This window comes from Oncorhynchus mykiss, chromosome 10, assembly GCF_057628025.1.
Source record: "Oncorhynchus mykiss isolate SJ-2025 chromosome 10, ASM5762802v1, whole genome shotgun sequence".
NCBI lineage: Eukaryota > Metazoa > Chordata > Actinopteri > Salmoniformes > Salmonidae > Oncorhynchus > Oncorhynchus mykiss.
This window is the reverse complement of record NC_143031.1, coordinates 52,762,565-52,783,759: the sequence shown is the minus strand read 5'-3', so window position 1 is coordinate 52,783,759 and position 21,195 is coordinate 52,762,565. Positions and strand designations below refer to the sequence as shown.

Genomic DNA, 21,195 nt, shown 5'->3' with positions numbered 1-21,195 from the left:
TAAAACATAGTACATAACAATACTTCCAACACAGTCCATAACATTAATGGTAATCTGGGTCCCTCTCCACCTGTAGCTGGTGTACATGGAGGTAGTGGACCCCCTTGGAGCTCACTACACCACGCCCCTCCGCACCTCCATCACCCCGACCAAGAAGGTGGATGTGGACCGGACCATCATGCCAGACGGCACCATCGTCACCACCGTCACCACCATTCAGTCACGACCCAGACCGGGAAAACTAGGTACAGTAGGTCTGGGTGAGTTAGCATATGGAGGGGCCGGAGAGTGGACTGTAGCTAATCATAATGACATATGATATTGATTTCTTGATAGTACTGATTCTATGAAAAAAAGAGGATTGCAACCCTGCATGCCAATCCTTCATTTTACTATACTCTATTGCAATGGTGGAAAAGTACTCAATTGTCATACTTAAGTAAAAGTAAAGATACCTTAATAGAAAGTGACTCAAGTGAAAGTCACCCAGTAAAATACTACTTGAGTAAAAGTCTAAAAGTATTTGGTTTTAAATATACTTAACTATCAAAATTAAATGCAATCCCTAAAATGTACTTAAGTATCAAAAGTAAAGGTATAAACCATTTCAAATTCCATATATGAAGCAAACCAGACGGCATAAATGTATTTTTTATTTTTATTGACGAATAGCCAGGGACACACTCCAACACTCAGACATGATTTAGTGAGTCCACCAGATCAGAGGCAGTAGGGATGTTCCCTTGATACTTATCAAGGGAACTGTCAACACTTTGTTCAACACTTTATAAGCCATAAAATACACATTCTCCCTATTCCATATGTTTAGAGGTTAATGTTGCATAGTCGTACATTCTGAGCGGTAGATCTCGGCTTGCATTTTGACTCAGAAAGTGATCTTGACTCAGAAAAGGTTGGTGACCACTGCAATAGAGCAGTGGTGTAAAGTACTTAAGTAAAAATACTTTAAAGTACTTCTTAAGTTGTTTTTTGGGGTATCTGTACTTTACTTTTTATATTTTGGTTAACTTTTACTTCACTATATTCCTAAAGAAAATAATGTACTTTTTACTCCTTACATTTTCCCTGACACCCAAAAAGATGGGTGTGTGAATTTGTGTGAATTTGACCATTTTCCTGGCAAAATGTAATGAGTACTCAGAACGTACGCCTATGCAACATTAACCTCTAAACATATGGAATAGGGAGAATGTGTATTTTATGGCTTATAAAGTGTTGAACAAAGTGTTGACTAAATCATAAACTAAATCATAAATCATAAACTAAATCTTAAACTAAATCATAAATCTACTCATAAAAACATCAGCTCTTTGCTGTATTCGTTGAGTCGCTCTCTAGTCATGGTTTTTAAATCTCATAGTATCAACTTTGCTGTGCATTTTAGGCTTCTTTTTACAGTCTATGGCTTGAGGAAATCTGATTGGCCAGCGGTAGGCCCATAGGTGCACTTAATTTGCTCTCTGGGCCTGCCGGGTAGGTGGAGTTCTACCTTCAGACACATGAAATGGTTCAAAATGGGAACACTTTGCCTTCCCGGTGCTAGGGCTGCTGAATCAAGTGCACCTACGGCCAACAGCATGAAAAAAAAAAAAAAAATAGGAACACAAGGCTTTATCATCAGGGTTTTTATCAAAATGTTTGGTAATCGACAAGGAATGCGTTGGAGATCGACGAGTTGGTGACCACTGCTCTGTTGCTTCTATTGACCCTCACATCCTCTGTCTCTGCGTTTACTCAGGTGACTCTCCCTCGCGGTCCCCGTCCAAAGTGGAGGTGACAGAGAAAGGGACCATATTCCTCACTGATGGCTGCCATAGCAGGACCAGCTCCAGCCCTACTCTAAGCAGTGAGTTATGTTCCTCCATCGTTTCATAGCCTGGTCTCAGATCTGTTTGTGCTGTCTTGCCAACTCCTATGGTCATTGTTATAGTCATTATTATCACAAACAGATCTGGGGCCAGGCTAATGGCTCCACACTCCTCAACACTTACTTCCACAGATATTTATTCTAGTATTTTTCAACATGATACATCCAGTGGGTCCTCATTTAGTAGTTGTGTCACGTTATGGTGCATTACAGCGCTTGCCGTTATGGCTCATTCAAGGCACCAGAGGGCATCTTTGAGCACATCTACTCCAGCCTGAGTTAAATAAATACTGTGGTGAGCAGTAGTGGTGCGTGGGTCAGCTGTTTGTTCACACGCACCCGCAATTGCTAATAACCCATCTGCAACACATGATATATGTGAAAATCTTAGGCCCACACCCGACCCTAACCTTCAAATATAGAAAATGTGCTGTAGGCTGCAGTTAGAGACACCAGAAAGATTTCTTGACAAGGGGTGCAGGATTTTTGTTGTTGCCTAATTTTATATGTTTCTGCTTATAATTTCCAACATTTTGGTAGGCTATTTGTTAGTCAACTTGTCTATAATTAGATACATGCATCTTCTCTTCTGTCATTACATGTTTCCCTAGTAGACTTCAGAAACCCTTGCTCACCAGAATGTCATAAATGATCAAATGAATGCTTCAATCTAGTTGACATCAGTAAAGTTTTCTGTCATCTCTGCTTCTTTCGTGGTGCAAAGATGTTTAGCAATAACTCAGCCCCCAAAAATGTGAAAGATTTTTTGACCGGTGGTAAGGAAATAGAAAGCTGTGAAAACGATCCAGCATGTTTCTGATGAGATTTCAGTGTGCATATATTATGTGGTTGAAATACTATCAGCTTTTATGATGCTGATAAAGACAGCACAGACGGTCCCTAACTGTGCATTCACATTCTCTCAAGCTTAAATGCTTAAAGAAAGAAATCATATATCTCCACTCTTGTTCCCGAGTGAAAATGTACAATTTGTGTATTATTTTACTGCAATAAATGCTTAATTCTGCAGGAGTTAATAGTAAGACTATGTGAGAGGTTATAGACCTACAGTCAGTGTAATAATTAAAACATAAATGGGATAGCACTTTGATAGACCAGAGCCTTAGATATGCAGTTTTAGAAACTGTTCTTCATTTTGTAAGCATTACATAGCAAAGTAGCCAGAAGGTTGTGGATTCACAGACCACTGTGGACAAGGGTAGGGGTGAAATGATATCCATTATAATAAAAGCACTGCATGAATCTATCATGTTATTTGCGGTCCGAGGAAAAAAATTGCTTTTCATAAATGCATTTCATGCAATTCTGCATCATTTTACATAACTGGAGACAGGCAGAATATATCTATATTTTTTTTATACCACAACAGAGCATGACAGCGAATGAGCTCTTGCTGCAGCACCGGAGATGTTTGATTACTACAGTGGCTTGCGAAAGTATTCACCCCGCTTGGCATTTTTCCTATTTTGTTGCCCTACATCCTGGAATTAAAATAGATTTTTTTGGGGTGGGTTTGTATCATTTGATTTACACAACATGCCTACCACTTTGAAGATGCAAAATATTTTTTATTGTGAACCAAACAAGAAATAAGACAAAAATATTATGTCAAAGTCAATAGTTTGTAGAGCCACCATTTGCAGCAATTACAGCTGCAAGTCTCTTGGGGTATGTCTCTATAAGCTTGGCACATCTGGCCACTGGGATCTTTGCCCATTCTTCAAGGCAAAACCGCTCCAGCTCCTTCAAGTTGGATGGGTTCCACTGGTGTACAGCAATCTTTAAGTCATACCACAGATTCTCAATCTGGGCTTTGACTAGGCCATTCCAAGACATTTAAATGTTTCCCCTTAAACCACTCGAGTGTTGCTTTACCAGTATGCTTAGGGTCATTGTCCGACTGGAAGGTGAACCTCCGTCCTAGTCTCAAATCTCTGGAAGACTGAAACAGGTTTCCCTCAAGAATTCCCTGTATTTCCCTGTATTTAGCGCCATCCTTCAAATCTGAATACAGATATTAAGCTGTTGGTCAAAGATACCTTTTTTTTTTAAGTAGGGGCGTGGATCAGAAAACCAGTCAATATCTGGCATAACTAACATTTGCCTCATGCAGTGCCACACATCTCCTTTGCATAGAGTTGATCAGGATGTTGATTGTGGAATGTTGTCCCACTCCTCTTCAATGGCTGAAGTTGCTAGATATTAACGGGAACTGGATCACGCTGTCGTACACGTTGATCCAGAGCATCCCAAACATGCTAAATGGGTGACATGTCTGGTGAGTATTGTCACGAACCGGCTTGAAGTCCGTAGCAAGAGGAGACAACATGGAGATTAGGAATAACCAAAATATATTTATTAACTGAAGTAACGTAAATGCAATTAACAATGGTGTGTGTGTGTAGTCAGTAATCAGTTGTGTAAGTGAGTGGTTGCATCCATAAATGTGATAATGAGGGGTGTTGAAAGGTGCCAAAGCAGACAAACAAAACAGTGTGTCTGCATGGAGAAAGTCTCCTCAATGAATGGGGAAGAGGTGTATTTATCCCAGGACACACCCGGGCCCAGGTGTGTCCCATGTCGCTCACCACCCTCCCAGCTCCACCAACCGACATCCTGTTAAGGAAAGCAAGAGCAAAGAGAAAGAATTCGGCAGACAGAGTGGGAGGGTTGTCACAGTATTCAGGCCATGGAAGAATTGGGACATTTTCAGCATCCAGGAATTGTGTACAAATCCTTGAGCCATTATCATGCTGAAACATTAGAAGATGGTGGCAGATGAATGGCACGGCAATGGGTCTTAGGATCTCGTCACGGTATCTCTATGCATTCAAATTGCCATAGATAAAATGCAATTTTGTTCAATGTCCATAGCTTATGCCTGCTCATACCATAACCCCACCGCCACCATGCGGCACTCTGTTCACAATGTTGCCATCAGCAAACCGCTCGCCCACAAGACGTCATACCATCTGGCCGGTACAGTTGAAACCGGTATTCATCCGTGAAGAGCACACGTCTCCAGCGTGCCAGTGGCCATCAAAGGTGAGCATTTTCCCGCTGAAGTTGATTACGACGCCAAGCTGCAGTCAGCTCTAGACCATGGTGAGGACGATGAGCACGCAGATGAGCTTCCCTGAGACGATTTCTGAGAGTTTTGCAGAAATTCTTCGGTTGTGCAAACCCACAGATTCATCAGCTGTCCAAGTGGCAGGTCTCAGACGATCCCGCAGGTAAAGAAGCTGGATGTGGAGGTCCTGGGCTGGTATAGTTACACGTGGTCAGCAGTTGTGGGACCGAGTGAACGTACTGCCAAATTCTCTAAAACGACGTTGGAGGCGGCATATGGTGGAGAAATGAACATTCAATCCAACAGCTGTGTTGGATATTCCTGCAGTCAGCATGTCAACTGCACGCTCCCTCAAAACTTGAGACCTCTGTGGCAATTTGCCCCAGTACAAGGTGCACCTGTGTAATGCTATTTAATCAGCTTCTTGATATGCCACACCTGTCAGGTGGATGGATTATCTTGGTAGAAATGCTCACTAACTGGTGTAAACAAATTTGTTAATAACATATCTGGGAACTTTTATTTGAGCTCATTAAAAACGTGACCAACACTTTACATGATGCGTTTATATTTTTGTTCAGTGTAATTGCCTAATACAGTGTGCATAAATGAGGCCCATACAGACGACTTGCCTGTCAGTTTTTCCTCCCTGTACTCTTTCATTCAGTTTCTTCTTCACATCAGAAAAGAATGACTCTAGTCCTTAAGAAACTCACTTTTTATATAGACTAGAACTATTACCCTTTCCACACTGTGGTAATTAAAGCCAGTTTGTTATTTTATAATTATTTCTGTTTTTCTTTTGTCTACTGTCCACATCTTATTGTCACAATAGAAACGTTATCCATTTATTCTTATTCGTGCTTATGAATTTAACATGTTAAATCTGACTGCACTATTTAATTTGTCTGTTTGTTTAAAAGAGAGAGGAAAGGGAGAGAAACCAAAGGCAAATCAGCATTCTAACTCCCCCGACCTGCCACAGTTTACCGCAAATGTGCTGCGGCATAACTTCAACTTTTAATTGAGGAACAACTGTGTATGACTAGTGTTTTGTGACTGTGTGTTTGTGACTGTTTGTGTCTAGCTGATAGTCCCCTGTCCAATGGGCTGGACCCGGTGGCTGACACGGCTATAAGACAGCTGACGGAGAACGCCAGCAAGGTGTCCAAGAAGACTCCCACTAAACGGAGCACGCTCATCATCTCTGGCGTGTCAAAGGTTAGAAACAAACAGTGGTGTCCAAACCATAGAAATAGAATCTAGAGCATCTAGAGCTGTTCTCTGCCAATCTCACAACACACTGTGTGGATGGGTCTGGTGCTGGAGTAGCTAGGAATACATATATTGTGTACGTACTGTATATACAAATTGTTACATTTAGGTTTTGTAATCATGTAGGACATTAGTTTCATTAGGCTCAAATAGAAGTACCGTAGTTTGGGCCTCAGTGTCTGTTGTCTCCTGTGGGTGAAATTTAAATGAATTTAATACCTCAGGTTCCCATCTCGGAGGATGACTGTGGCCTGTCTTGTGGCTACGCTGCAGCCATGGATGCTGCCCTGCAGGGAGGAGGAGCCTCCAACTACTATGGGGCGGGGCAACATCAGGAAGCAGACGAGACCACGCCCTCGGATGTGTCTGAGCGGCCGTCTGTCGATGACGTGGAGTCAGAAACGGGCTCCACTGGGGCCCTGGAGACACGCAGCCTCAAAGACCATAAAGGTACCAGGCTGCCAGAGCCCTGGCTGGGCCTGCTTCAGACCAATTCTACTCAATCTCTATGGAGAGATACTCTGGCTGTCCCGAGTACTTCTCTCTGGAAATGTACAGTATTTTATAGAATCAAGAAAATACAATAAGAGGAAATTGTGTTGTGGTTTGCATCATCTTACGAGGATAATTAGATATGGATGTAAATGAATATGTAAATGTTTTGATATAAATGTATGGTATTTATGTAAACTGCAATATCAATATTGTATTTTCCAAATCACCATAATACACCATGATGTAACTCCTTTCTCTATTACGCTCTTCTAGTGGGCTTCCTCCGCAGCGGAACCAAGCTACTATTCCGTACAAGACACCGAAAGAAGGACCCAACCTTCAGCCAATCCCACGAGGACCTCTCCAACCTGGCCAGTGTCTCTGCCTCTTCTGCCTCTGGCACCATTGTGCGTAAGAAGTCCGGCAGCTTCTCCCGACGACTCATCAAGCGCTTCTCCTTCAAGTCGAAGTCGAAGGACAAAGCCAGTGCCACCAATGGAGGGCCGAGCACAGCAGACAACTGATAGACAACTGAATGGTGTAGCGGATGGCTAATGGCATTGCTACCGCCTTCCTGAGACTTAGAAGTAGGCTACTGTTGCCGTGGACCCAGAAATCGCCCTGGCTTTTCTGGGTCAATGGTATTGGGTTGGGTAGGATCGTAGGACTGCTTGAAATGGTTTGAGGATGCTTAGCATTGGTCATCCTGTCCCACCATTTCTTCCTCTGTTTTCACCATCAGATGAGGAACCCAAATTTGCCACTTTTATCTAGTTTTTGCAGGCAGAACACGTACACCCCAGGTTGGTGGTTACCTATCCTGCATCTCTTACCTCTGATAGGACTCCTTTTCCTCTGGATGAGAAACGCACACGTCAGGGACAGATAGATGGATCCAGGGACTGTTTGCTTATTATCAAAGCCATTTCTTTTCAGAAGGAGCCTCTGCTGCTCTGGTGGATTTAAAGGGGGTAAAGGGGGATAACGAAAGTAGGAATAAACTTGAAGATGTTGCAATTCAACACTAAAGAGGCAGTAGGTAGAGTGAGTGTGGCCTCTTCCTAATCAATTTATTTAAAAATATGATTTTCTTGGTTGCACTTTATCGGATTGTTTACAGCACTTGACAGCTTCTTCTGGTGTTAATTTTATTGGTATTTGTATTGTTTGCTCTCTGATTCACATGATTATCCTTCTGTTTCCCCAAAAAATATTGGGTCACGTTTGGTGGTTTGCATTATGTAGGCCTAGTAGAGACATGACTTTATCTTTCTTTCCTGCTTAGTTGTAAATGTAATCTTAAATAACAAACTTAGTTGAAGAACAAATATCAACCCCTCGCATAGGTCTTAAGTTGGTGGTAATGTTGACATTCATAGTGGCTTATACATTATGTTTTAACAATGTTGTTCATAATTGTAAGTTGTACAAAAACCAAATGCAGGCATACTTATGTCTGTGTTTCATATTTTGTTTTTTTAGAAAGGGAAATCTTCAAGGCAAACTGTTTTAAATGATCAGCTCAGACCCTTTTTAATTTGTATCTACTAGGCAAGTTGAAATACCTCAATCGCCTGAGTACTAACGTTACACATTCTCTGGGTCAGAATTATTGATGGAGGATATGCCATAAATATCTTTAATAGTTGAATGGTAAATGATATACAGATTGAGTCCTCTTAATATTAATATCAGGGAATTATCATGGTTGAGGTAATAAAAAAAGATGGTCAGATGGTTATTATGACTTTCTCCCCTGTAATGCAAGATTGTTGCTCCTTAATTCAAGTTGAGCTTATAAGATGTCACAGTCCTCCAGGACATGCGTTGTCACGCACAGAACATAGGGTAGTGTAAAGATGTACATAAAAGTAGTTATCTTGTACAGTATTGGCATATGCGTTTTGTAAGACAATTATTTTGCCATCCTCTCAGAATTTGTATTGTGTATCCCTAAAGTATATTTGATGTTATAGTAAGGGAATGTGGTTCAGTAGTAATAGACAAGGAAATATTGTTACTCCTGCCCCACCTCTACTCTTTAAGACAGACTCCCATAATCATCATCACATAGTACTGTTTGCCAAGTAAAGTCACACACATAATTAAGTTTTCTTTATGAAATTGTCACTGAGGTAACATCACTTTTTTGTTGGTTGAAACCCATAAACATTACTACTTGAAGTTACAGCTTGTCTGAAGACAATGTATAACAGCATACAGTGCCTTCAGAAAGTATTCACACCCCTACACATTGGGATTCAAATTGATTTAAGTGCGGGGGGGAAAAAATCTAAATTGTTCAAAGCTTAATAAAAAATCAAACACTAATATATCTTGATTCGACAAGTGTTCAACCCCCTGAGTCAATACATGTTAGAATCACATTTGGTAGCGATTTACAGCTGTGAGTCTTTTGGGTTAAGTCTCTTAGGAGCTTTGTACATCTGGATTGTACAATATTTATTATTTTTTTAAACTCTTCAAGCTCTATGAAGTTGGTTGTTGATCATTGCTAGATAGCCATTTTCAAGTGTTGCCATAGATTTTCAAGCCGTTTTAAGTCAAAACTGTAATTAGAAACATTCAATGTCGTCTTGGTAAGCAACTCCTGTGTATATTTGGCCTTGTGTCTTAGGTTATTGTCCTGCTGAAATGTGAATTTGTTTCCCAGTGTCTGTTGGAAAGCAGAATGAACCAGGTTTTCCTCAATGATTTTTTTCCCTGCGCTTAGCTCTATTCTGTTTCTTTTTATTGAAAAAATAAAATCCCTAGTCCTTGCAGATGACGAGCATATTCATAACATGATGCAGCCCCCACCATGCTTGAAAATATGAAGAGTGGTACTTACTGTTTTGTTGGATTTGCCCCAAACATAATGCTTTGAATTTAGGACAAAAAGTTCATTTCTTTGCCAACTTTTTGGGAAATATTACTTTAGCGCCTGCAAACAGGATGCATGTTTTGGAATATTTGTATTCTGTACAGACTTCCTTCTTTTCACTCTGTCATTTAGGTTAGTATTGTGGAGTAACTACAACATTATTGATCCATCCTCAGTTTTCTCCTATCACAGCCATTAAACTCTATTTATTTGATTGGATTTATTTAACCTTTATTTAACTAGGCAAGTCCGTTAAGAACAAATTATTATTTACAATGATGGCCGACTTATAAAGCCCAAACCCTCCCCTATCCCGGATGACGCTGGGACAATTGTGCGCTGTATTATGGGACTCCCAATCACGGGCCGGTTGTGATACAGCCCGGGTTTGAACCCGGGTCTATAGTGATGTCTCTAGCACTGCGATGCACCACTCGGGAGGCATGTAACAGTTAAAATCACTATTGGCCTCATGGTGAAATCCCTGAGAGGTTTCTTTCCTCTCCAGCAACTGAATTAGGAAGGACGCCTGGATGTATTGATACACCATCCAAAGTGAAATGATTAACTTTGCCATGCTTAAAGGGATATTCAGTGTCTGCTTTAAACATTTTTTTTACCCATCTACCAATAGGTACCCTTCATGCGATGCACTGAGGGACCCTACAATTATCTGTATGTGTGGGGTTAATTTAATTTATTACCCCTTTTTCTCCCCAATTTCGTGGTATCTAATTGGTAGTTAGTCTTGTCCCATCGCTGCAACTCCCATACGGACTCGGGAGAGGCGAAGGTCGAGAGCCGTGCGTCCTCCGAAACACAACCCAGCCAAGCCGCACTGCTTCTTGACACAATGCCCGCTTAATCCAAAAGCCATCCGCACCAATGTGTCGGAGGAAACACCGTACACCTGGCGACAGTGTCAGCGTGCATTGTGCCCAGCCCGCCACAGGAGTTGCTATTGTGTGATGGAACAAGAACATCCCTGCCGGCCAAACCCTCCTCTAACCCGGACGATACTGGGCCAATTGTGCGCAGCCCCATGGGTCTCCGGTCGCGGCCGGCTGCGACAGAGCCTGGACACGAATCAGGATCTTTAGTGGCACAGCTAGCACTGCGATGCAGTGCCTTATACTACTGCGCCATTCGGTTGGCTGTGGGGTAAATTTTTACTCCTGAACATATTTAGGTTTGCCATAACAAAGGGGTTGAATACATATTGACTCAATTTTAGAATTTTTTTTACAAAATAAAATCTAAAGCTGAAAACTAAATTCCACATTGACATTGTACGGTATTGTGTGTGTAGATCAGTGGCAGAACCTCAATACATTTTAAATTGAGGCTGTAACACAACAAAATTTGGAAAAAGTCAAAGGATGTGAATACTTTCTGAAGGAGCTATGTTTTTTTTTAGGGGTTCAAGCAATTTGGTGGAAAAAACTAAAATTCCTGTGAAACGGTAAGCCACAAGCAACATTGTAGGATGTAAAGGGCCATGGGCCACACCGTCTCATGCCATGCCAATTGCACACTTGGCGCTATAATAAACAAATGGAAACTTTGAAAGCTCACGCCCCTCTGCCCGTGTGATGTAGCGTCATAAATTCGGTACATAGGTTCCTCTCCTTACAAGGAACGTGTAAGTGCATTAAGGACCCATAACAACAAAAAAAAGTTTGACTAACCCAAACTAGACCACAGCCTGTCGTTTCCAATGGGAACAAATTCGTCAGTGGGCAGAACCAGCAAGAAGGGGCGAGCTAGATCCTTTCTATTTGAAGCCTATAAAGTATGATGTGATCATTTTAAATGTTTAATTTATTTGAAATAAATGTATTTTTTAAAACACTGATACTCATCATTTGTCACATCTCTAGTGTAGGGATGTGTTGCTTGAATGACATACTGTATGTTGAACAATACTGAACATTATGTTGAATTGAACAACTTTAGGTTTCCTCCCCAAAATACTTTCTCTACCTCCAAGACAATGGGTTGTAATAATGGCTCTAGACGCCTAGGTGTGATACCATGTGACCTGGCAGGACTCATTCTCTTAACTCTGGACCCAAAGGAGGAATAAGCCCCTCGAGCTCCAGCAAGCTGACGACAGGCCCTGGTCTTTGCCTTTAATGGCCAGAACTGGTAACTGTTAATTAGGGGGAAAGCACCTTTTTTAGGGAATTGTACTTGAAATTGGGACGGAAGTGCCCACGCACTAAAAAGACTCAGAAGACGAGAGTTAAAAGAGCTAGTGTAGCGTGAACGGCACACTTGAGCTAACCTTCTTCAAGGAAAGAAGGAGAAGACTATTAGAGCACAGCCACTGCAACTCAAGCAAGGAGTCAACAGAGAAAAGCAACAAGCATAAGGACACCAACTCCGGACCAAAGGAGGAACCCCAACTCAAGAAGAAAGGACATCTTCTTCCTTTGTTCTTCACATGCAGCCTGAACAATCAAGAAGCCAAAATGGACTTTGATCACAGACTGAGAATAACATCGTTTAATGTTCAGGATCTCAAGCTCTTCAATTCTTGTCTTTCATTCTATTTCCTAACTTTTCATGATCATTCTCATTATGTTTGTAAATATTTAGATTAGTGTTATTAAATGTTGATTGTATAAATACATTGTGTTTGTTTTGTTATTCTGGTAAAGAACTCTCAATTGATTCTCAAAATAATTCATACCTTCAGATAAGTCAACTATTACTATTGTTCCTATTTTAGTCTTAAGAGTTATTCCTAAAATATCTCATAAACCACATCTTCTTAGAATACTATTTTTGTCCAATACAGGACTGATGCCTTGTTAATAATCTCATAGACATGTGTACCACTACCACACTAGGCTAAATGTGTGACTGAGAAAGGAGACCCAAAGTTTCACTTTCGCTTGGGGGTAGAATGACAGAGACGGAGGAGATTGCCCAGTGAACATGCCGACCAGTGGAGGCTGCTTAGGGGAGGACAGCTCCTAATAATGACTGGAACAGAGCAAATGGAATGGCATCAAACATTTGGAAACCATGTGTTAGATGTATTTGATACCATTCCACTGATGCTGCTCCAGCCATTACCATGAGCCAGTCATCCACAATTAAGGTGTCACAAACCTCCTGTGATGCCGTCTCCTGTGAATGTCTACAGAGAGACTCCAATTTCCATAAGTGATGGAGGCAGGCGATGGCCCATACCTAGCCCATTTAACCATCTAATCAAGGGACACATTACATTTTTTTATTTGAGGGATACTTTTTTTGCAGGTGGGGTGAGCAGATTGTATTCCAAAACAGATTCCAAACTAACAACATGGCTGTGCAGACATAATAATCTTTTTTTATGGAAAATAAATAATGCATTTTAATTTTCACAACCAGATCTGACCTACCCTATATACCCAGCTACCTCAGGAGTAGCCCCTAGGTGGCAGCAAATCTATGACTCACAAGCAATGAAAAGACAAAACTACTTTGCTTGAATTGTTAACCCAACCTGTAAACGGTGAATGTACACTAGATTGCGGTAAATTGCCGCGTGCCGTTTAGGCCGCCCATTGTGACTCGCTTGCTGGCAGCATGATCGATTGTGCGTCAAGAATTCAGCATAGCAAGTATGTATGAAGGTCTAGTTATTAAATGGGTACATAGTTCAATAGTAAAATCCTCTAAAACACTATGGTGATAAACACTTTGCTGCCTGTTTCCAATTGTCCACATGGCTGGGAGAACCTATTCAAGTAAGTAAATACTTTTCGAAAATGTTTTTAAAAAAATAAGTATTATTAGCTAACTAGCTACAGTGCAGGCTAGCTCAAATGAGCTAGCTGGTTGGCTAGCTAACGTAAACTCACCCCATTCGATACAAATGTGCGCAACCGTAACATTCACACGATGCTACAAAGAAAACGAATGGGACTGTGTTGACTTCAAAATCGGGGGTGTGAACTACGTTTCTATTCAAGTGTTGATCGACATGGTAATGGCTCTATAGTATTGGAGAAAAGTTGAAAAAAACGGACCCTCCGTTACTTCGTGACGTGTCATGTCGTAACGTACAGCACGCATAAAACAACTATTTCTGTCTTACAATCTCTCTCCACCAGGTGTAGCACTTCTCTCATCCTTTAAAAACAAGAAATGGACAGTGACGGGGGGGATACCTAGTCATTTTTTGTTTCATCATTGCATGCAATCATCATTCTCAAAGCCACTGTTTACTTTTAAGATCACTTTAGCACCGCCCTAAAAACCTGATTCAAATTCGACACAAACCTTCAAATAATATAAACTTTATAGTGTTTTACTTACATTTTAGAGGCGATAAGATGATAAGTTGGACAGATCGAGTGAAAAAAAGCAATTTTCCCACACAACATCTCTCCTTCTCACTATCACGCATTAGTTTCGCTTCCCCACCCCCCATTTTTAAAAAGACCTGACGGGGCTCATTGCTTTCTTGAATCATGCAGAAACGGGCAGCGTGCCCATGCATCTATCAATCCAATGTTATCATGATTTGTTATCAGGGATATTATACTTTAGTATTCCACAATGACCTGGTGATGTAAAAGTCAAATAATTACATTGTCTTCCATATTCCTAGATACCTTGTAACTGGAGATTCCTTCAAAACGATTGCCTACAGTTACTGTGTAGGGCACTGCAATGTTGGGACTGCCTCCTGGAGAAATTCAGATGTGTGAAGGCTACCTGTGTCCTGCATAACTTCATGTGTGCCAGAGGAGAAGTCTGCTGCTCTGCAGGATGTTTCAAGGATGGGGTCCAACAACGCAGCAAGAGAGGCAATCCGTGTGCAGGAGATCTTCACCTCCTACTTCTTCGAAGAGGGTGCTGTTCCCTGGCAACACCATAGACCACACTATGCACAACCAAAGGCTATTGTAAGAGCCATTCACATTGCAATATGCGTCTTCTTCCATTTACTTAGCTATGTCAACTGCAGTTATTCAATTCTCAGTTTCTCTCCCTTTGATTTCTACTTCTCAGGTGAGGGTGCTGTTTAGGTAAGGGTCTGTACAAAAACAAAACAGGCTATTTCAAATCACCCATATTGAAAAAATGTAGAACAATTAGACACCCTATACCCCACACCTACACACTCATGTATCAATCTGATTGATGGATTGTGTTGTGCACTAAGCAGGCTTGTGTGTATAACTATGTTTTTTTACTACCTTCAAAGAATAGGCAAGAGGGCCAACCATGGAGAATAGTAAGACACTTCATTATTTCTATAACTACGCTATATTATTTGTCCTCGTGTGTCCGTTCATGTTTTTCAGCATAAAGTACTCTGCAGCCACTTAGTGTGGTGTGGACACCAGGTGAGGCCACACACACAGATTCCTGTTGAACACTGTCTCTTTAACTACCTTATTTTCTCAATATTTCTCCTTCACTTCATCCCTCTCTCCTCTAGGTTATCAGCTGTGTCGGTGAACCCCTCCCACATCTGAACTATCTACATAGAGGGCACAGCATGATCAGAGGTGAGAGGTCACTTGGTCAGGTCAACAGGAAGTATTGTTAGAGATGCTTTACATTGAAATACAGATAGATGCAGTAGTCCCAGAATCAATGATCCAAGGTCAGTTTTGCATCTCACCTCCTGATTATTATGATGACTAACAATGTTAAAATAAAAAATAAAAACAAGGCTTAAACATGCTCGCTCTCTCTCCATCTCTCTCGTCTGCAGAATATGTTTTGATGTGAGAGGATGCCAACCCCTGTGATTCATTAATCATATGCTGCCTTCCCTGCTCCTATGTTCTTACCTCTTTCCCTGTCTGTCTTTTACACCTCTCTTGCCACCTCTTTCTTCCGGATTTTATAATGCACAACAGAAGTACAGATTGAACATGTATTTATAATATTACAAGTATAATATTTATAATGCATGTATTCATAACACTTGAATAATGAACTTCCAATAAGGAGTTTCACATTCTCTACTGGTTGAAATTGTCTAATTTGATGAAATACTACACCTATCCTGTTTATCAGATCAATGCAGATGAAGGGCATTAGATATTGAGATGAACTAGTTTTAAAGTATTTACAAAATGCATAGTGTAGTGTAGTGTACTGTTTTTTTTAAATTATATTTCTGTATATATGAATTACAAAGACATTAACTAGTAATATCCTGTTTCTAGTCTATTAGTTAGAATGTGTAACCATTGATGTCCCAGGACCAAATTGGTAAACACTGTTGAAGTGTATAATTGTAATAGAGTGCCTTGCGAAAGTATTCGGCCCCCTTGAACTTTGCGACCTTTTGCCACATTTCAGGCTTCAAACATAAAGATATAAAATCCGGCTTTAAACTTCTTCACAACAGTATCTCGGACCTGCCTGGTGTGTTCCTTGTTCTTCATGATGCTCTCTGCGCTTTTAACGGACCTCTGAGACTATCACAGTGCAGGTGCATTTATACGGAGACTTGATTACACACAGGTGGATTGTATTTATCATCATTAGTCATTTAGGTCAACATTGGATCATTCAGAGATCCTCACTGAACTTCTGGAGAGAGTTTGCTGCACTGAAAGTAAAGGGGCTGAATAATTTTGCACGCCCAATTCTTCAGTTTTTGATTTGTTAAAAAAGTTTGAAATATCCAATAAATGTCGTTCCACTTCATGATTGTGTCCCACTTGTTGTTGATTCTTCACAAAAAAATACAGTTTTATATCTTTATGTTTGAAGCCTGAAATGTGGCAAAAGGTCGCAAAGTTCAAGGGGGCCGAATACTTTCGCAAGGCACTGTACATACATGCAGACACAGCATCATACAAAGACTGGAAGACTGAGGTTCATAGCTAGGCTCGGAACTAATATGTAACCCGAACGTTTGGGTCTAAACACAGGTCGGCAAGACAGCTAGCTACACATCCATAGGCATACAGGTATTTTTTTTAAATCTTCCACTGCACAATAAGCAAGAACATAGCTAGCTACGTTATTTAATCTATCTGCATTGAATAGCAAATATCAGCAAGGAAAGCTTACAAACTTGTACATTCAATTTGCAGTAAATGCTTTAGCTAGCAAGATTCTTTAGATCCACTGTTTCACAAGATGACAGCCTGGTTTGCTGGTTGTTTCAGGAGTCCCTAAAACATGAAACAACCAGAATTACAATTTCATACTCATGTCACAACACCCATAAAGCTAGCCAACCAGCTGGCTAATGTTAATGTAAGCTAGTTTACTAAATTGCGATTTTCATAAATGAACTTTATGATAAAAAAAATATGCATAATTGTTTGTCTCTACATTAACTAACATATTCCTGTCAACTGCAATTTTTTTGCATGATTCATCATGATGTTATAATCACTTACATTTGCTTCCATTCTAGTATTTTTGTCTGCCAGTTTTGCTGAAGAAAGTCTCCGGCCTTGGGTCGCAGAGCATCAAATTTGTCATGGCTAGGGTAGCCTAGTGGTTAGAGCGTTGGACTAGTTACCGGAAGGTTGCAAGTTCAAGCTGACAAGGCAGTTAACCCACTGTTCCTAGGCCGTCATTGAAAATAAGAATTTGTTCTTAACTGACTTGCCTGGTTAAATAAAGGTTAAATAAATAAAATAAATATGATTGGTCATCGCCCAGCAGTCGCCGCTGGTGATTTGCATAATGTTAGGAAAAGTGTATATATTTCACTACCTTCACACCGCCCAAAGGTCCCCTGCCCTCTCCACTTTCCTTCCATTGACATGAATGGGAAGCTGTGTTTCACAGTGCTGCATCCTGTGCTAGTGTATCATATCCGTAAGGGTGTTGCACACATTCTTTCTGTTTTTGTTGAGGAGGGGGCATAAAGGATGCATTTTTCAATGCATGAGAAGCTAAAATGGTTTGTTTCTCTCGTGCATGTTTACTGCAGGTTTGAAAGCATAGCAAGACTAAGCCTACTTTGCGGATTTGTGGTGCTTTCAAGACAACTGGTGCCATGTTCAAAACAACTGGGAACTTGGAAATCTCAGACTTCAGTGCGTTCAAGACAACTGGGAACTAAGGAAAAAAAATTGCTCCGACTGGAAAAAATCGTTTTCAAAGAAAGGTGATCCAACTCGGGAACTCAGGCCTCTTTCTAGAGCTCTGACTTTCCGACCTGAAGATCACTGATGTCATGATTCGACCTTGTATTTTTCTGTCTAAAAAAAAACGGCGAAAATAAAGTCTGAAGTTAACACAACTGTAGGAGCAGGGTTGGAAATTAACACCCCCAAAAGCTAAATCAGAGCTCAGTGTCGCTGCGCTTCAATGGCAGTGTTTGTGGACTCACGCGACCTATGTTTCTTGGGTTTGGGACCACAGCATGCCAGGAGTGGCCTCACGGATCCTTTTTTTTCAGGAAGATATCCCTCAAGAGGACGTACTCTCAGTATCAAGAATATGCATATCCTTAGCTTCATGTCCTCGGCTACAGACAATAAGATTTGGGTATGTCATTTTAGGCAATTTTTTTTTAAAGGGTCCGATCCTTTTAATGTGTTGTTTGCTCCATAAAGAGATGACTGTCACAAGAGAACCTCTCTCTCTCTCTCACACACACACACACACACCCCTCTGGTTGTAGGACTGCCCACCACGGGTGCGTAGTTTAGCACTCGCACAAGGTTGGTTTGAGTAGGGCTAATGACAAGGTAGCAGGGCGGACACCTTTAATGAGCCCCCGCGCTACACTTCATAAAAACCTCACACCACAGTCTCCTATGAGCAAGGTGGCTCGGGTTTCACATAGCCTGCATACACAGCCCGTTTCTGGGCATGTGACGCAATCCCTGTTGGGGGACGGCGCTCTGACTCAAGCGAGCACCTCTGTCAGTGCAGTACAGACCCGTGCTGCAATCACGGAGGGCTTGGACAGCAAGGTTACAAGTATAACCAATCTGTCATCGCCCCCGTTTCTCACAGAATGCGCTATTGTTTCCTCTCCCTTTCATGGGAGGCCCGCCTTGGGCTGTACCGCCGCTTTATTGTCGCCGCTTTATTGTCGGCGGACAGCGGCGGCAAGGGCTATAAGGGATTACAGGCAATTCGTACTGAATGCACCACAGCTTCGCACTCTCCCGCTTTGTCATTATTATTGGACCGGACGCTGGAGAAGGGTTATACCATCCAATTTCGCCGGACCCCTCCCCATTTACGGGGTTCGTGTAGACGGTAATGAAATCGCACCAAAAAGTCGCCGCTCTCGTTGCAGAGATTACAGAACTTTTGGCGAAGGATGCGGTCACAGTGGTTTCCTGAGAGCAAAGGAGCAGCGGGCTATATTCGCTCTACTTCCTAGTGTCAAAAAAATATGGGGGGGGGGGGGGGCGATACTGGATCGACGCATTCGCAACAAGAGCGTAGCCAAATGAATGCTCGGAATGCTCACGACAAAATGTCTGCTGGAATGTGTCCATGCGAAAGACTTTTGCATAGACCTGAAGGACGCATGCATTCATGTGCCGGTGCATCCGTTTTGCCTTTCAATGGGTGGCATACGAATACACAAGGATGCTGTTTGGGTACGCCCCGGTACCTGGCACCTTTTCCAAATGCGTGGAGGTGGCAATAGAACCATTGCATTGCCAGGGGATAAGGGATTTGGATTACCTGGACCTCACCCGTCACTATTAAGGTGTTCGCTGTGGCGATTTCAGCTTGTCATGAGGATTTTGGCAGAGACACCGTCTTCAGTCACCCACTAGTGAAATGCATCCTATTGGGAACGCTTCGGCCAATGCCTAGAGCCACGCTCCCTCAGTGGGATAAGACTTTGGTACTCCAAGCGCTTTGTAAGCCTCCGTTCGATCCATTAAACCAAATCCCCTTCAAAATGTCATCTTTGAAGATGGCACTGTTACTCACTCTGACCACTGCTAAGCGTGTCAGTGATTTGTGCGCTCTTTAGATGAGGCCCGACCGCCTTGCCATTAATGGCAATCAGAGCAGGGCGGTGTTACGTCCTAACCTCTTAAATTTATTAAGATTTCATACAGATAACAGATTGTATATTTGTGGGCCTTCTCTACCCCTCCGCATGTTGATAGGAGAGGAACGGCTCCATCGCCTGTGCCTTGGCGTACTACTTGGAGCGCACGGCGGCCATTAGGTCATCGCCTCAGCTGTTTGTGTGTCACGGTGCTGCGGCACTCGGTAGACCACTCTCTAAACAGCGTCAGTTTCATTGGCTTTGTGAAAGCATTGAGATGGCTTATGAGGCTGCAAAGCGTCCATTGCCTCTGGGTAGAAGAGCCCACTCCACGCATGGAGTTGTGGCTTCTGCTGCTCTTTTCAGAGGAACAGAGATAGAGGATATTTGCGCGGCGGCATCCTGGTCGTCACAGTCCCCTTTTATCAGTTTCTATCTTTCAGATATGTCTTCCAACTCTCTGGCTCAGTCCATACTCAGTGTTGCTGATGGGAGGACTTGAACTAAAGGAGAAAGATGCTGTGTCAATGGGCATGTTCCCGAGGCCCGCTAGTGACATATGAGACTTGTCTCCTGACTGACGTTCAGTGCAGTAGAGTTCATGTTTTTTTTTTTTTTTTTACATGCCAACAGTTTAAGACTGTGTTGGGGCAGAATGATGAGGGAAATAGTATTTGTAACCTTGTATTACATTACTATTATACCAATCTTTGAAATTACATTGGAGCATTATTACTGTCTGAGCGTTCAGTTCAGTATTTGCCCATGTTTTATATACTCTTTTACCTATCATCATATATTAACTGTCTGCATGTGCAGTACAGTTTCTGGGTTGATGTTTTTTGAGTGAAGCGGATTTACTGATAATACGGTCTAGGGTGACACCTTGTGACGATTCACTGTAATATCAGTTGTGCGGGAATATTGGAATGCAAACTGCCTGATGGTTCAGGTCGTCCTTTTCTTTGCCCGCTAGTCTGTGGATTATTCCTCAGACTAGGTGCGGTGGATTTACTGATGACACGGTGAAGGACGACACCTTGAGTTGCATCACTGTTGAGTGTCAGTTATTGAAGGAATATTGGAGAGGTAACTGTCAGCTTGTTCAGTTCAGTTGGGCTCGTGTAATTACTTTTCAGCCCACTAGTCTTCGGTTTCCTTAAGACTAGGGGAGGCGGATTACAAAAAGCACACTGTAGGGTGACACCTTGTGTTGCAAACACTGTAGTACCAGTTGTTATAGGGATATTAGAGCATTAATTAACGTCTGCTTGGTTCAGTTAATTTCAACTCATGTCCTGCATCTCTACCCACCAGTCTTTGTGTTCCTCAGATTGAGTGTGGTGGGTTACCGAAAACACAGTGTAGGGTGACACTTTGTGTCACTTCTCTGGTGGGTCTGTTTTTCTTGACAGGATATTGGAGCACTATCTATCTGCTTGTTCAGATTAGCTGTGTCTCATATTCTAGTTGTCTGTTCACTAGTCATTGGCTTTGCCTTAGACTGAGTGTTGCAGATTTACAGAGGACACAGTATATTGTGAGACCTTGTGTTACTGTACTGTGGGACTCGGTCAGGGGCGGACTGAAACAATAATTCAGGC

General features: G+C 41.9%; 1 protein-coding gene and 1 long non-coding RNA gene across 7 annotated transcripts in view; one reads left to right on the top strand and one right to left on the bottom strand.

The window, feature by feature from the left end:
* Nucleotides 1–12,264, top strand: part of c2cd2l (c2cd2 like) — a 50,555-nt gene extending 38,291 nt beyond the window's left edge. For 3 of the 6 annotated variants that reach the window (XM_090187094.1, XM_090187093.1, XM_021619004.3), the window contains exons 11-15: nucleotides 77–245; nucleotides 1,760–1,867; nucleotides 6,067–6,200; nucleotides 6,479–6,704; nucleotides 7,023–12,264. In XM_090187094.1, the coding sequence (XP_090043220.1) occupies nucleotides 77–245; nucleotides 1,760–1,867; nucleotides 6,067–6,200; nucleotides 6,479–6,704; nucleotides 7,023–7,273 (888 nt within the window). In that variant the 3' untranslated portion in view covers nucleotides 7,274–12,264. Of the gene's footprint in view, nucleotides 1–76; nucleotides 261–1,759; nucleotides 1,868–6,066; nucleotides 6,201–6,478; nucleotides 6,705–7,022 lie in introns of all 6 variants that reach the window. The other 3 variants (XM_021619001.3, XM_021619003.3, XM_021619000.3) reach the window with 1 other exon arrangement.
* A 4,296-nt stretch (nucleotides 12,265–16,560) lies between these two features.
* Nucleotides 16,561–18,229, bottom strand: LOC149980067 (uncharacterized). The gene is made up of 2 exons (XR_016483818.1): nucleotides 17,010–18,229; nucleotides 16,561–16,778 (listed from the first exon to the last, which is right to left on the bottom strand). It is a non-coding gene; the product is annotated as an uncharacterized LOC149980067 (long non-coding RNA).
* Between the last annotated feature and the right edge of the window lie 2,966 nt (nucleotides 18,230–21,195).